At 44.4% G+C, this 17,239-nt stretch overlaps 1 protein-coding gene across 5 annotated transcripts in view; it reads right to left on the reverse strand.

Annotated features, from left to right (window-relative positions):
• RABGAP1 (RAB GTPase activating protein 1) overlaps nucleotides 1-17,239 on the reverse strand; it is a 156,285-nt gene that overhangs the window by 7,713 nt on the left and 131,333 nt on the right. For all 5 annotated transcript variants that reach the window (XM_046023285.1, XM_046023283.1, XM_046023281.1 and 2 more), the window contains 2 exons: nucleotides 9,833-9,925; nucleotides 9,306-9,416 (listed from right to left, as the gene is read on the reverse strand). In XM_046023285.1, the coding sequence (XP_045879241.1) occupies nucleotides 9,306-9,416; nucleotides 9,833-9,925 (204 nt within the window). The remainder of the gene's footprint in view (nucleotides 1-9,305; nucleotides 9,417-9,832; nucleotides 9,926-17,239) is intronic.

Consider the following 17,239-nt stretch of genomic DNA (forward strand, 5'->3'; position numbering starts at 1 on the left):
GACAGCCTGGGCTCAGCCCCCATCGTTCTCTGACCATGTACCACTTGGACAAGTCACTGAGAATCTTTCTGAGCTTTGGGCTTGTCATCTGAGGGATAAGGCACAGGAAGGACTCAGCACAGCACCTAGCAGACAGCAAACACTCAATAAAAGGTAGCGGTCATGACCACTAACGGTAATAATAAATCCTGGTTTTCTTCCCCAAGACTCAGTATTTCCTCTGCTTCCTCAAACAAGGTCTACATTTCATTCTCATCACGTGATAAAGGAGGCCGCCTCTTTCCCCGGCACTCGCTTACCCATGATCCGAAATGGCCCCACCCCAGTTCTTCTTGAAAACATGCAAAGGCCTGGTGGGCAGATCTGGCGGCCTAAGTGAAAATGAGACACTGATGCCTGATGCAGGAGTCCCTGCCACTTGGCATTCCACGGATAACCGAAGATGAGCACGTCAGAGCGCAGCCACAGAAACGGGCCCGGAGCTCCTAGAGTTCCACAGCATCAGACAGAGAGAGTCTCTGCTGGCTCCTTATACACAGCCCACTTTTTAAACAATGAATGGAGGGGCGCCTGGGTGGCTCAGTGGTTTAAGCTGCTGCCTTCAGCTCAGGTCATGATCTCGGGGTCCTGGGATCGAGTCCCGTGTCGGGCTCTCTGCTTGGCGGGGAGCCTGCTTCCTCCTCTCTCTCTCTGCCTGCCTCTCTCCCTACTTGTGATCTCTATCTGTCAAATAAATAAATAAAATCTTAAAAAAAAAAAAAAAACAATGAATGGAGGTGGATTAAACAGTTTCTGAAATTAAACAGAGTTTCTGATGTCACTAGCTGAAGAGGTGTCATGGAGCCCCTGTACTTTGCACCACACCACACCTGATCTGAAGTGTCTTCTCTGGGAGGAGCAGGAGCGGCAGGGCTGGGGCCTGACGCGGAGAGCGGAGGATGGCGTGATAACGCGACCTCAAACGGCTACGCATTATGGCAAGTTGCACAGGTGTGCAGTTAAGTGGGGTCTTAGAGTTAGTTAAGGCCTGTCCTGTCTGGGCTGTGGCCTGTCAGCTCCTTCTCTACCTCAAACCCAAGAAACAATGAAAGAAAATGAGAACCGAAAAACAGAGGAAATACCTAGTAAGGAGAACTAAGGCCTGTTACAGATTGGTTTTTCTTCGATCTTTCTCCTCTCTCCCCGGACTCCGTTACCATCTCCTGAGCAGTGCTCTGGAGCCTGAGCACATGTACGTTCTCTCGGCCACTCAGCATCACTATCATGGTAGGGATTCTGAGAAGCGTGAAGGAGCCACGTTACGAACTGCATCTCTGAAGTCAAGTCTTCCCTGCATACCCTGGTTGCCCTCCAGCCGTCACGGCGCACACAGCAGAGCTATACTCTGCAACCGGGTGGTGTGCCATTACGTCCAGTGTTTGTGCCATCTCTCCGAGAGCTGATGACTCTCAAGGCTGTGTGAGTGGGAGGTGCACAGAAGTTACTAGACTGGCCTAACCAGTGTCCCCTCAGGGCACCACACTCCCTGCACTCTATCTGCATGAGCATATGAACAGGGAGCATCTGGAGATTATAAACACAAATCCTGACTTCCACGTCTCCTCAAGAAGGACTAACAGGAACCAGATTTGTCCTCCCACTGCAAGCAAAAAACTGGACAAAGTGTATGAAACTATTGTTTTCAGACAGTGAAAACAATACATGCAGAACTATGGTTCCTGGGAGAAAGAAAACAAGTCGAGTCCCGCTATCACCCTGGGTTTCTACCTAGGGGTACATTCTGGACTAAGGAGGAGGGTGAAGGGTTCCAAACAGAGCATGTCTCAAAAGGTAAAGAGACAGAGTTAAGGGACCAGGGATGCTGAGGTGGTTGGAAGCTGGGGGGCAGAGGCCTGGAAATAAGAAAGCTCTGAAGTAGCTAATATGGTAATAGCGGAGATAAACTGAAAACATGAAAGTACCCAATTAAACCAAAGAAGACAAAGAAGCTGGAAGAGCGTGCAACTCCTGATCTCTAGGCTCTGATTTCAAGCCCTATGTTGGGTGTAGAGATTACTTAAAAAAAAAAAAAAAAAAAAAAAAAAAAAAAAATTTTAAACCAAAGAAGGCAGAAAAGGAGAAAGCAAATCAAAGGAGGCAGAAAAGGAGAAAGAAAATCAAAGGAGGCAGAAAAGGAGAAAGAAAAAGCAAATGCAACAAATAGAGAACAATAAGCAAGGTGGCCGACTTAAATCTACCATATAAATATTTACATTAAATGTAAATGGTCTAAACATTCCAATTAAAAGGAGATTATCAGACTGAATAAAATAATCAAGACCCAACACATGCTGGCTATAAAAAAACAGTTTTAACTATAAAGACAGAGATAAATTAAAGGTCAAAGGATGGAAAAGGATTATACTAGGCAATACCATGAAAGCTGGAGTGACTGTTAATATCAAAATAGATTTCAAAGCAGAATACGACTAGGGACAAAGAGGGACATATCATAACAATAAAAGACTTGCTCCACTGAGAAGGTGTAATAATCTGAAATGTATAAATAAGTTCAAATTACATGGAACAAAAACTAACATAATTGAAAGGTGAAATAAATGCACAATTAGAGACTTCCTCACTGTCCTCTCAGTAAGCAACAGAAGAAGTGCAGAAGGAAAACCAGTACATTCATGGGAGATTTCAATAATAACCAACTTGACCAAACTGACATTTATAGAATGCTGCACCCATAACAACAGAACACACACATTTTCCACTTCAAATGGACATGCACCCAAATAGATCCTAAGGTAGGCCCTAAAATAAGCATGAATATGTTTCAAAAGGATTAAAACCAGAAAGGATACATACTCTGATCACAAGTGAATTATATTATAAAGTAACAATTGAAAAAATTCTGGGAGGGGCACCTAGATGGCTCAGTTGGTTAGGTGTCTGCCTTTGGCTCGGGTCCTGGGATTGGGTCCTGTGGTCCACTCCTTCTGTCCCTCCCCTCCATTTGTTCTTGCTCAAAAAAAAAAAATAAATAAATAAAATAAGAAGTGATTGATTTTTGGGAAGAATCCCTAATAGTTGATAATTAAACAACACACCACTTATCAATTCACAGGTCAAAGAAAAACCAGTAAGAACGGAATGAAAATAAAAACAATATATCAGAATATCAGAATGTGTGGGATGCAGCTGAAACAGTGCTTCAGAGAGATTTATCACTTTAAATGCTTATTTTAGAAAAACAGGGTCTAGAATTAAGATTAGCTAGAAAAAGAGCAGGGGTGCCTGGGTCACTCAGTCGGTTAAGTGTTGAACTCTTAATTTCAGCTCAGGTCATGATCTCAGGTCATGGGATCAAGCCCCAAGTCTGGCTCTGCGCTCAGTGGGGAGTCTACTTGAGATTCTCTCTCTCTCTCTCTCCTTCTGTCCCTCTTCACTGCACGTGAGCTTGCTCTTTCTCTCTAAAATACATAAAATTAAAAAAAAATCAGCTAGGAAAAGGAAAAAATTAAACCAAAAATAAGGTTATGAAAAAAAAATAACAAAAAGCAGAAATCGATGAAACAAAACAGAGAAAAAAAATCAAACCAAAAACTGGATTCTGAAGAAACCAACACACCTGATAAATTCCTAGTCAGATTAAGGAAAAAGGAGAAAAGACACAAATTACTCATATCTGGAATGAAAGACAGAGTATCTCTACAGATCCTATAAACATTTAAAGAGTAAGGAAATAACAATAACTATACCAATACCTTTGACAACTAAAATGATGAAGTTACCTGAAAGACACAATTATGAAAACAGAGACAAGAATGAGAAAATTCCTGTATCTGGAAATAAACTGAATTCATAATTAAGTAATTTCCCAAGAAAATTCCAGGCCCACATGGCATCACTGGGGAATCAAAGATTTAGTCAAGGAATAACCCTACATAAATTCCTTAAGCAAACAGTAGGGAACACATTCCAGTTCATTTTAGAAGGCCATCATTACTCTGACATCAAAACAAGACAAAACGTTAAAGGAAACTCCAGACAACATATTCCTCATGAACACAAAAATTTTAATACAAATAAAAATCTTAAGGAAGAAAAGGAAACCCCAAGTTTCCAAGGAGGCAAAGCTTGGTTTACATTGAAAACTCAAATTACATCACCATATTCACAGAATTAGGAGAAACAGCAAGTAACCACATCAACAGATGCAGGAAGAGCATCTGACAAAACTCAACACCCATCACGATGAAGCTCAGTGCAGAGGAAGAAAGGAGAACCTCCTCAAACCGACCTATGAAAACCCCACGGGGGATGCCTGGAACAAGGTGATGATGCCCACTCTTTCCATTAAACATTGTTCTGAAGATCCTGGCTGGAGCAGGAAGGCAAGGAAAAGAAAAAGGCACCAAAGATTTGAAAGGAAGTAAACTGTCTTTATTCAGAGATGAATTGACTGTGTACATGGATAATGCTAGACAGTAAACCAAAAAGCTACTAGAATTGTAAGTGAATTCAGCAGGGTCATAGGACAGAAGGTCACATAATCAATTTTATTTCTAAGGACTAGCGATAAACAATTGGAAAACACAGTATCTTTTACAATAAATTTAAAAAATGTATAAGTCTTGCTAAATGAAAACTAAAGAATGATGCTGAAACTGAAAAAGACCGAAATAAATGAAAATTATAACCTATTCATGGATTGGAAAGTTCAATTATTATTCAGATGGTAATTCTCCCCAAGCTGACTGACAGGTTCAATGCACCTCCACTCAAAATCCCAGAGGCTTTTATTTCTAGAAGCCGACAAACTGATTCTAGTTCTTATATAGAAATTCAAATGACAGAATAGCTAAACTATTTTTTAAAAAGAACAACAAAGTTAGAGGACTCCCATGACCTGATTTTCAGATTGTAAAGCTACAGTGATTGTGACCGCGCTGTTAGCATGAGGATACACATATCGATCAATGGAGCAGGCATGGAATTGAGACCATCCATACAATCGATTTTTGATAAAGAAGCCAAAGTAATTCATTCAGGAAAGGTTTGCCAGCTGTCCACGGTCACAGATCTAGGGTGCAGTGTAGCCAGACTGTAAATCTCAGCAAACCTCATTTTGATTACCCTCAGTTTAGAGAGTGTGCCAGAGGGGACTCACGTATGGTCCTGCTGGCCCTATGCAATGGGACCTTGTGCAGTGTTAGGTCTGGGCAGAACTCCCGTTTCATAGAGGCGACACCTTGGCTAGGCTCACCTAGGGTCTCTGCGGCTAACTAGCAATCTCCTGTGTAACAAAAGTGACATAAAACTTCAACTGAAGGGGCGCCTGGGTGGCTCAGTGGATTGAGCCGCTGCCTTCGGCTCAGGTCATGATCTCAGGGTCCTGGGATCGAGCCCCGCATCGGGCTCTCTGCTCCGCAGGGAGCCTGCTTTCTCCTCTCTCTCTGCCTGCCTCTCTGCCTACTTGTGATCTCTCTCTCTCTCTGTCAAATAAATAAAATAAAATCTTTAAAAAAAAAAAAAACTTCAACTGAAAATTCAAAGAGTGCCCTGGAAACCTGGTAAGGCACACACCAAAGTTTTACTCTGGGATACAAAAAGGGAAAAGCTGGAAATAATGAATTTCTTTCAAAAACCTGACTGGAAGGGCACCTGGGTGGCTCAGGTCATGATCTCTGGTTCTGGGATCGAGCCCAGCATTGGGCTTCCCACTCATCAGGGAGTCTGCCTGTCCCTCTCCCTCTGTCCCTTCCCCCACTTGTGTGTGCTCTCTCAAAAAAACCAAAAAAACCCGGAGTCCCTGAAGACTAAAAACAAAAAAAGGGGGTGAGAGGACCCCATTCCCCTTGCTTGAGAACCTAGCTGACTTTCAGTGATAATTCTAAAGGAAAAAAAGACAGACTTGGAAAGGGACTCCAAGCCCAGTGTGGGCAAGGTGTATCTTCTCAGCACCATAGGAGCCGACTGGAGGAAGAGACGCCACTTTGAAATTCCTGAGCCCTAAGGGGAGGAGGGGCCCTGTTCCTCTGAGCCGAGTTAGGAGTGTGAGCTCTGGTGTCAGGCCACCTGGGTTTTAATCTGAAATGTCACGCTATACCGCAGTTTCCTCATCAGTAAAACAGGGATCATATTGTATCCCTGACATGACGTGGATTGCTTTGAGCACAAAAGCTCTTAGAGCAATGCCTAGAACTCAGTACGTGCTCAGGAAATATTTGCTTGCTGTGTGTCACTATGTTTCTTTCTTTTTTTTAAAAAGATTTTATTTATTTGACAGAGATCACAAGTAGGCAGAGAAGCAGGCAGAGAGAGAGGAGGAAGCGGGCTCTCTGCTCGCGGGGCTCGATCCCAGGACTCTGGGAACATGACCTGAGCCGAAGGCAGAGGCTTTGACCCACTGAGCCACCCAGGCGCCCCACTATCTATGTTTCTGATGTAGTTATGACACCAAATAGCAGCTTCCTGTTCCGTATTTATTTTGGAGATAGCAGGGCATTGTAGACAAGCCTGGGGCATTCCAATCAGTCGGGTCTGGGTTAGATTCCTGGCTCTGCTTTCTCCACAGCGCCTCCATCTCTCTTTGCATCTCAAGTTCATGATTGTTACAAAAATCCTCATCCACCAGTGGGGCTCATGTAATCCTCCTCACAAGGCTGAGGCAAATGTAAGAGATACTAGATGTTAGCCAAGTGCTTCTGACTGTGCCGATCACAAAGAACGTCAGGAAAGGGGAATTCACATTATTTTGACTATTTCTCACTCCTGGTTATCAGGAAGGTTAATGAACCTAGCTCTTTACTGTGTCAAGATAAGGCAACTTGCAAAAAAGGTTTACACCATTTAGGAGTAGACTTCGAGAACATGAGAATCTGTGCCCACCTGCAAGAGGGGACATCAGTGTGACTGCTGGGCCTGGCAGGGGACAGTGCAGCAGCTCACACTAAATTTCCACCTGGGGTCTTCGCTCAAGTTGCCTCTTCCTACAATTTTTTTGAACACAAAGCTCTTATCCAGGACCCCTTTTCTTTTGTCTTTTTTACCTCCTTTCTGCATGATCCCCATCTGCTGCTGAGCCACTTTTGGGGTGCACTGTGGCCTGACTTCAGTGGTTGCTGCTCACAGTCAGCTGCCTCCCTCCACGCACTGGGCAGAAAGGCCTGAACAAGGAGGGGACGACTTCTAGAGCATTCCTACCAAGGACAGAGGGCATGCTGGGACTCTGCACCAGAAGGCGGGGACTTGAACCTGAGGGCCAGACTGTGGTGAACTAATAAACAGTGAGAGCTCTAGGTTCCGGTTACTGAGGGCTAATGACCTGGAAATTGCCTCCCTTCCAAAGCAGAAAAAGCCTCCTTCTCAGTCACACGCAGCGAGGCGCAGCTGACAAGCAGAAGGAATCAGCGCGGCCCGAGGCTGGCTGTGTTTGGTGGTGCTTTTCACATTCACCAAGTCATGGTGTTCTCCCTGTGTCCCGGGACACAGCTAATATTCCACCTTCCCCCCTTCTGCTGTACTTGAAAGGACAGTAGCTGGTATTAGAATACAGGTCTATTCAGGGCGCCTGGGTGGTAGGTTGGTTAAGTGTCCAACTCTTGGTTTTGGCTCAGGTTGTGATCTCAGGGTTGTAAGACTGAGCCAGGTGTCCAGCTCTCCTTCTTTCTTCCTCTGTCTCCCCCACCTCTCCCCTGCTCCATACTCTCTCTCTCAAATAAAATTTTCTTTTCAAATAAATAAATCTTAAAAAAAAAAAGTCTACTCAAAACTGTTTACTCCAGGGGCGCCTGGGTGGCTCAGTGGGTTAAGCCACTGCCTTCGGCTCAGGTCATGATCTCAGGGTCCTGGGATCGAGTCCCGCATCGGGCTCTCTGCTCAGCAGGGAGCCTGTTTCCCTCTCTCTCTCTCTCTGCCTGCTTCTCTGACTACTTGTGATCTCTCTCTCTGTCAAATAACTAAATAAAATCTTAAAAAAAAAACAAACACAAAAAACCTGTTTACTCCACAACTCTATTTCTTTTCTCTTTTTTTTTTTTTTTAAGATTTTATTTTTTTATTTGACAGAGAGAGATCACAAGTAGGCAGAGAGACAGAGGGGGAAGCAGGCTTTCCACCAAGCAGAGAGCCTGATGCGGGGCTCGATCCCATGACCCTGAGATCATGACCCAAGCCGAAGGCAGAGGCCCAACCCACTGAGCCACCCAGGTGCCCCTCCACAACTCTATTTCTAAAGAAAACAAAAACTGGTAGATACGGCCATGTTGCTCTCTTTTCATCTGACATGTGAACACTTTGAGAATCTAAGGAAAGCACAGACTTTCAAAGAAATACAGAACACGGTATTTTCCTACACATTTGGTGGATGCCAAGGACCTTGTGAAGTTCACAGATCTTATGGGGTTCAACACATCCCGCAAGTCCCCTATAAGCCTTTAACAGCCTGAGCCTCTCTCTAGAACCTTAGGAGACCAATGAGCAGAATGGTAGTCTTAGGAGTCTGGCAGGGAAATATATGAGTCAGATGTTGGCAAACTATAGTCCATGTGCCAAGTCCAGCCTCTACCTATTCTTGTAAATAAAGTTTTATTGGAACACAGCCACACTCATTCCTTTACTCATTGTCTACGGCTACTTCTGTGCCAGTGGCAGCGTTTGATGTTGCCACAGAGACCATCTGTCCCACAAAGCCTAAAATATTTACTATCCGTCCCTTCAAGGCGGAAGTTTGCCAACTTCTGACCTAAACGATGAATGAAAGACCACACATTTTCAAAGGGAGGCTGCTAGCATAGAAAATGGACAAATACCCTGCCAGGAAAGCCATCATCTTGAACTTTTTAAGATTAGGAGGAGCAAAGAAAGAACAGCTGCCAGCTGAGATTACCGGTGAAATCGCAAGCTGCTCAGGCCCCGCGCTTCCTGACAACCAGCATGCTTATTCCGCCGGCACCTACTACACAGGATAACAAAAATCTCTTCTTAGAAGATAAGTAAAGGATAATGATTAAATGCTATTGCCAATTGTGGGAGCATAAGAATTAGTCAAAAGGCCTGTCATCAAACAGTGCTGGGAAAGAGTTCAGGGACAGCCTGTAGAACAACAGAAGAGTGTGTGGGAAGGAGGGCTTACCAGAAAACCCCTGAAGGAAAAGGAGGGAAGCAACAGTGACAAGAACAAATGATTTTGCAAGAGGGACACTTTACAGGTGGCACACTAGGACGACAGATACTGTGACTCAAGGACCGTACATGATAAAGGGAGAAGCTGAGAGTTTCCAAATAATCCATCCCTATGGCTCTGTCAGACTCACGTTATCCAGGTCCTTCCGCAGAGCAATCTTGCTGGTCACCAGCTCATGGGCTAAGTCATCATTTTCCTGTTCCAACCTCATGTTAGCTTCTTGTAGACGCCGGTTCTCCCGCTGACAGGTAGAAAGAAACCAGTTACAGACATGTAAAAATCAGATGGAGATGATAATTTCTCATGGCTAACCCTCATGGAAGTCATGGAAGGAGTGGCTGGTCCTAATGTGCTAGCAAGCAACAATTTCTTCTTTTCTTTCTCCGACCAGAAATACTTAACTGGCCCCAGTGACCTTGCCAAGCAGCTACTTCTGATTAACCATGATGAACGGCCACTGTATTGTGACAACCCAGGCAGCTGGTTTAAAGCACAACAGATCTTACTTTCTTACTTGCAAATTCAAACTGAAACTTGAACTTAGAAACAATGGATCTGAATTTTTAAAAGAACTCAGCAAACCTAGTTACATGCACGATTATAGGAAATGAAAGGTTGAAAGCTCTTCACGCCGACCCAGGCCAAAAGCAAACGAACCTCAAATCGCTCGATAGGGTCTTCTTGTTGGGCCTGCTGTTCCCTCATGGTGTGATACTCTTTTTCATATTTTTTCAACTTCTTCTGACTAATCTGTAGGATAAACCATGGCACAAATTAAAAAGCATCAGAAAGTGATAGATGTCTCAGAGCCTGGGCTGACCTGGCCATCTTCAGTCACGACTGGAGTGGTGTAGCCCCACAACCTCAGCCCTGAGTCCTGTGGTCCCTGATCACCACCCGCCTCCTCCATTTTATTGTGCCCACACCAGCACTGCTGCAAGTGCTTTCAATCTGTGACCTCAGGATACCTCGACAAGATACAGTTTATCATCCTCATTTTATAGGCAACTTAATGGAGATTTAAGGAGGTTATGTAATTTAACCAAGGTCACTCAGTTAAGACGGGAAGATCTGGGAGTGGAGCCCAGGCAGCTAAACTCCATGCAAAGTCCAAGCTGTACTCACCTCACTACCCTACACCTATCACTTTCCCTCTCTACTAGCTCCTTCTGTGCAGCTATCTAACAGACACAATTCTCTCTGCCCTTAAAAACACCATTCTATGGGCGCCTGAGTGGCTCAGTGGGTTAAAGCCTCTGCCTTTGGCTCAGGTCATGATCCCAGGGTCCTGGGAGCCCGCATCGGGCTCTCTGCTCAGCAAGGAGCCTGCTTCCCTTCCTCTCTCTGCCTGCCTCTCTACTTGTAATCTCTGTCAAATAAATACATTAAATTTTAGAAAAACAAAAACAAACACAAACACAACACCATTCTTTCAACCACTCCGCTTAGCTGCTCTTCTGCCCAGCAGACTACTGTCCTCTTGCTCTCAAGCTGCTTCTTCCCAGCCACGGCAAACCACAGGTGTATACGTTTCATTTCCAGTGCTTCATGGTCTCTCTTCAATCTCTCTAAATCAAGCTTTTTCTCTGGCTGCTCAATAGGAAGACTCTCTTGAAGGTCACTAGCATTTTCTTCTTCACTCCATCCAGTGGGTCCCAAGTCTCCCAACTAGACTTCAAAATTCCTGCCTTTCCTTCTTTAATATGACCAAACGACTCTTCTTTCCTCCAAAAAATCATCTCTCTATTGTCTCATCTCTCCTTCTACCTAAACAGTCCCCTGTCCCTGACCTTACAGGCTAGCCCGTTTTTTCCTTCAATCTGAACATAACTAAGGGCATCCCTTTAAGATGCAACTCTTACTCTTTTGATTCCTTCCTTTAAACCACTAACTCATTCCCTTTGCTATCTTTTATACTTTTAAATATTTGGAAACATACGAAATAAAGAAATGCTAAAACCAGTATGTGCAGCATAACGACTGATTAGAAAGCTAACACTCACTGCTTCCCGAGGCTTTAATATAATCAGCACAGTACTTCTGGCTCACAAATCTGACTTTCAGCTCCAGGTCATTAGGAATCTCAGAGCTGGGCTAGTCTAACTTCCTTATTTTACAGGCAAAGAAACGGAGACCTTGAAAGGGGATGGGACAGCCCCAAGTGTACAGCATCTCCAGTCTCTTGTTCCATGATTCCCTTTCCACCTCACTGCAGCTGCCTGCTGTTTCCCTCCTACTGACTCTCTGGATACTGCCCTTGTCCGATGTTTACAGGTATGTCTCAATCAGAGCTTATTCCTGGAGTCTGGTTACTGCCTGTGGGCAGGCAGCCAAGAACATAACACTATGCCCTGGCTGCCATCTTTAGACAGATGCCCACTAAACACTTGGGGGTGAGGCCACAAGCTGGAAAGTGACATCTTTAAAACCAGATCTTCTGTGGTTTAAGGACAATGCTGGGGTAAATGTTTGTGTACGTAAGTGATTCACAAAGCACCTAAATAAAACACTGATGTGATCAGTAAATTTATAAACAATCCTAACAGATCAATAGTAGAGGAACAGACAAAAATGAGGTCTGTGGGCAGCAAACACTCCCCTCCAGAGTTCTTTGCACTCAGTCTACATAACTGATCAGGGAGCACAGGGGTTGGGAGGCCCCCTGGTACTCGATTTCAAAAAGAGGAAAACAAAAGAGTTGACACCAAATCCTACAAAACATTCTCCTGAATCTTCAGAGTTCTTCACTTTCTCATTCTCATGATGGAGTAAGGAAGAGCTAACACCCCCCCCACCAAACATACATTCTAAAAGGCTGATTACAAAGTAATTTCTTCTACATTTTCTTATCCCTTAAGATAAATGCCTCATCATCAGAGCCAAAGGGCTGCCTATGCCTCAACACTGTAACAGTGTTATTGTGCACTGGGTACCTGAGAGACGCAAGACCCTTTACACATGCTACTGCACTTGGTTCTGACGTTTTCATGATAGAATACAGGCATTTCTTTACGTACTTCCCACATTTTCCAAATTTTCTGCCTTGAGCATGATTTATTTTTATAATTAAGTGAACAAAATAGGGGCACCTGGATGGCCCAGTCGGTCAAAGTGTCTGCCTTCAGACCTGCCTGGGTCCTGGGATCAAACCCCGCATCAGGCTCCCTGCTCAGTGGGGCATCTGCCTCTCCCTCCCCCACTTCCCCTGCTCACATTCTCTCTGTTGCTCATTCACTTTCTCTCTGAATTAAATAAACAAATAAAATCTAAAATAAATACTGTTTAAAAATAATTCTTAATAATTTAAAAATAATCCTGATAATTGTTCTGGACTTCCCTAAGGTACCTTCTTGCTCACTTTTCCAGACAGTGGCCCCTACCTGTGCTTCTGAGTCAGTCCTCAGGGCCACCCCTCAGGACTGGATACAAACAGAGCTCACCGTCTTCCTCACTGGTCCGGAGGGCTAACTTCACCAGTTCTGGCTTGCTCTCCCATTTCTCATCCTCACTTATTCCTGGTCTCCCCCTCTCTTCATTACCTTATCCCCCATCCCCACCACAGACAAAAGATAAATAAAAACCAACACTGCTTTTAATGGGTTCACACCTGATCCTGACTTTTGGAGCATGGGCGGCTGTATGCCACAGCCAAATAGTTCAGGCTTCCCTTGAGGAATGGACCCCATGAAAAGGCAGATGCCTGATACCTAAATGGGGGAACCAACAGGTACCAGCTACAAAAGCCACAATTCCAGCCTCCTTACTAGGCTGCAGCCCAGAGAGACCAGTACCTGTCAGCCTGGCTGTCCCATTATCAGTGCCCTCCCCAGGTCAGAACTGTCTCATTGTCATCCTCTGCCCATGCACAAAGAGAGGTGCCCACAAATGCTTGCTAAATTAATGAGAAAGGACCCCTTCCTCTTCTTTGCATCGACCTTTCTTCTGAACAGAAATGGCAACCACAGTGAACACAGCACAAGCCTGGTCCCCTGCCTGGACAACCCCATACCTGGTTCCCTCTTACTCACCTCTCAGAGACATGCTCCAGCACTACTTTACTGAAACCCTCCCCAGCACTTCTTCCTCCTACCAGGCCAGGCCTTTGCTACATATTCTCATAACATCAAGTCAATTCCTTCATGGCACCTGTCCAAGTTCACCATTATTTCTTTATGTGCTTACTTGATTTGTCTGTCTTCCCACAGGGAAACAGGCCCCATCTGTTTTGCTTACCCCACATCTCCAGTACCTAGCTCAATGCCTGGAACATAACTGGGACTCAATAATCAGATGCCGCACAAATCAAAGCCAATGGCCTTCCTTTTAACCTAATAAGGATGCAGCAGGACATTTGTTTATCCAACAGTTGAGCAGTGTTCCTTGTGAGGCATTAGTGATACAAAAATGTATACAGAACACGATATATGCAAGCTCCATAAAGGTAGGAACTTTAGTTTACTATAAAATTCCTAATGCCTCGCAGAGGCTGCAAGCATGAAAATACTCAATGAACAGACAAAGTCCCCACTCTTAAAAGTCTAAGGTTCATTTTATCGGTCTCTTACTTATACCAATAACATTTTAATTGAATTCAGGAAGAAGGGAAGCTACAGGCTCAGTCCTGAAGTTCTGAATCATACCTACCATTAGTGGACTCCTATCAGAAGGCTGTGAAAGCCACAGCCTCACACACAGAGGTATTTTTGCCCTCAAAGAAGCTTAGTTTTGAAATGTGTTCTGTTTAAATGTGCTTTCAGGGGGAAAAAACCCTAATATAATTCCCTGAGATAAGGCTATGTTTGTAATTTAGGTAAAACTAATTTTATGTCCCACTGCAATTAGTACATTGTTTCTTAACATTGTTAGAGACAGTACTATTTTAAAAGACTCCTAAAAGCCATGGTTCCCATAAAAAGCACTGTCCCGGGGCACCTGGGTGGCTCAGTGGGTTGAGCCTCTGCCTTTGGCTCAGGTCATGATCTCAGGGTCCTGGGATTGAGCCCTGCGTTGGGCTCTCTGCTCATGGGGAGCCTGCTTCCCCCTATCTCTCTGCCTGCCTCTCTGCCTACTTGTGGTGTCTCTCTAATAAATAAATAGATAAAATCTTAAAAAAAAAAAAAGGCACTATCCCTGTAAAAAAGCATAGAAGCCAGGGCACCCAGGTGGCTCAGTTGGTTAACGTCTGCCTTCAGATCAGGTCATGATCCTAGGGTCCTGGGATCGAACCTGCATCGGGCTTCCTGCTGCAGTGGGGAGTCTGCTTCTCCTTCTGCCTCTGCTCCTCCCCCTGCCTCGTGCACCTGTATGCTCTCGCGCGCTCTGTTTCAAATAAATAAAATCTTTAAAAAACCCTAAAGAGCACAGGAGTCAACTCTGCCCCAACCCTACACCAGCAATAAAACATTCTGCATACCATTTGAAAGGACTCATGAGCTCCCCGAGGCCACCCATAGTCTCAAGTTAAGGAACCCTGAATCAGAGAGAAGGTGGAGGCTTGGACCATGCCAGTTTGATTTCTTGGTAGAAGTACGTATTTCATCCCAAACACTTCTCTCTCGCTCACTGGTCATTTATCTGTTACAGGAATTAGATAAGGCTCTCTTAAAACATCCCCAGGAGAGCTGGTACTGACCTGGTAGAGAAAATGAGAGAGCAGCCACTGACATGAGTGGGAGGGAAGTGGTACAGTCTGTCACGGAGAGCTTGGGCTTTTGCAGGCGGACGGACCCAGGCCTCAGCCCTGGTTCTGCCACTGACTCACTCCGTCCCTGAGGGTGAGCTGCCTTACCTCAGCTTCAGGTTCCTCATCTGACAGAATTCCAACAGTCCTTCTGAGGACTGCTGTTAGGAGGACTACATGATAAAAACACATCAAGAGCTCAGAAGAGTGACTAGCACATGAGGTTTTTTTAATAAAAAGGGTGGTTATTAAGTGTTATTATTAATAATATCTACATTCTTGTCCTGACTCAGAGACAGAGTTACCCTCTGAACATGTTCTACAAGCAATGAGCCATTTAAACAAGTCGATTCAACATAGGAGAGCAGGAAACAGGTTGTGGATAGGAAATGGGCACTGATTTCCAACTCTGGCTTAAGAAACTGTTGCAAAGGTGAGAATCCCCACTGGGCTGGAGCCACAGGTAGTCCAGGAAAAGCGGAAGGCTGAATGTTATTAGCAGCTCTGCAAGGCAGGGGTGAAGTTTACTGTGCAGGGGGGTGGGTAGATATGGAGATGTCTGGTATAGTGAGGAGATCTTGAACCCAAAGTCCTCGCTGCTAAATAAAGACATCTGACATAAGTCCATCTTCCTTTTTTAGACTGCTTGTGGCAGGGACTTTGCTTTTTAGTTACTGATTTAAAAATCCTGAGACTTACACGGGACTTTCAAGATAGTAAGATACCTCTACACCTACTATTTTATTTAATTCCCAAGACAACTGTCTGCGATCACCTCATTTTACTGATGGGGACTCAAGACCCAGATAGGTAAAGTGACATGTCAAAAGCCAAGGACCCAGTCCATTAGCTGGCAAGAGCCGCAGAAGAACACAAATCTGGGGTAATTCTTGTTTCTCATCCATCTCTGTAATGTGTTCAACACTGAGCACAGTTCTTGGCACGTAAGAAAATCTACAAATGTTTGTTGCTGTGAACGGACTTAAGGAAAGTCGATGTCTGGGCAGAGGAGGTCAGAACAAACGAGCATGGATGAGGACAAAGACAAAGGTCATCAACAGGGCATGGGCCATTTTACAGGTACCCCCTGGCTTCTCTTTCTCTAGCCCTGTGGCCTTAACCTACCTCAGGTCACACGGCAGAGGCAGAGCCAGGGTGAGAGCCAAGGTCCGTGGGACCCAAGGCCTGCACTCGTAACCACTTGAAACAAATCAACATCCTATTTAATTTCTGAGCCCTTTTATTTAATTTGTTTGAACAGTTCAGGCTCAAACTCCCTCAAAGATCACTAAATAGAATTAAGCATTCTGGTTCTCCCATCAGAGTATTTTTCTAAAATGCAAGTAGCAAATAAGCAGCAGAGAATCCAAACACAGATAAGAACCAAGAGAGACCAGCTTATTAAAATAAATTAAGGCAGCAGTGGGCACTGCTACCCTTATGACAACCAGCAAAATTTAGAGTTCATGCAGAAAGAAAGAGCTTTCACTCAGAAGTTTCTTCATGAAATTCAATCTAAAAGGTAGAAAATAAGTACAGAAGGAAAACTGCAGCCTGGTCTAGTCCTAAGGAAAACTGAACTTAGTTAAACTTAGCTACAACTGAGTTAAACTGACAGAGACTGCACTTACCTGCCATCACAAGACAAACATCACCAAAAATACAAAGGGCCCCTCTCCCGTTCGTTCAATCCCTCCTTTACAGAATGGTAAGCACTGACTTGAGTCTGAAATTCCTGGGATCTAACCCCAGCTCCATCACTTACTAACATTCCACTTCTTGAAAGTTCTCTTCAATTCTCTAAGCTTCAGTACATGCATATGATCACTGTTAGGATTAAGTCACTATGTGCAAACACTATGCAAGATTCTGAACACATTAAGAAAACAACAGTGATGAAGCCACGGCAACCACAGAGTTTAAGATCCTCACACACACTAATATACAAATGATCTGAGCAGAGGATGAAGTTCAGACTAATACTGCTTTCAGCTCTTGAAGAAAAATATCCCCCAAGGGGCGCCTGGGTGGCTCAGTGGGTTAAGCCTCTGCCTTTCGCTCAGGTCATGATCCCAGCGTCCTGGGATCGAGCCCCGCATCGGGCTCTCTGCTTGGCGGGGAGCCTGCTTCCTTCTCTCTCTCTCTCTCTCTCTCTCTCTCTATGCCTGCCTCTCTCCCTACTTGTGATCTCTATCTGTCAAATAAATAAAATCTTTAAAAAAAAAGAGAAAGAAAAAGAAAAATATCCCCCAAAAGCAAATATTCCCAAATGCCAGGGTTTTCTGTTTCTCTAAATAGCAAATGGTTAGGATTACATTAATTTGGAGACACTGCTATTTGGTTTCTGTAATATCTTTTTCTACAGGTAGTCTGAAGTCTTGCAC

This window comes from Meles meles, chromosome 11, assembly GCF_922984935.1.
Source record: "Meles meles chromosome 11, mMelMel3.1 paternal haplotype, whole genome shotgun sequence".
In the NCBI taxonomy this organism is placed as follows: Eukaryota; Metazoa; Chordata; class Mammalia; order Carnivora; family Mustelidae; genus Meles; species Meles meles.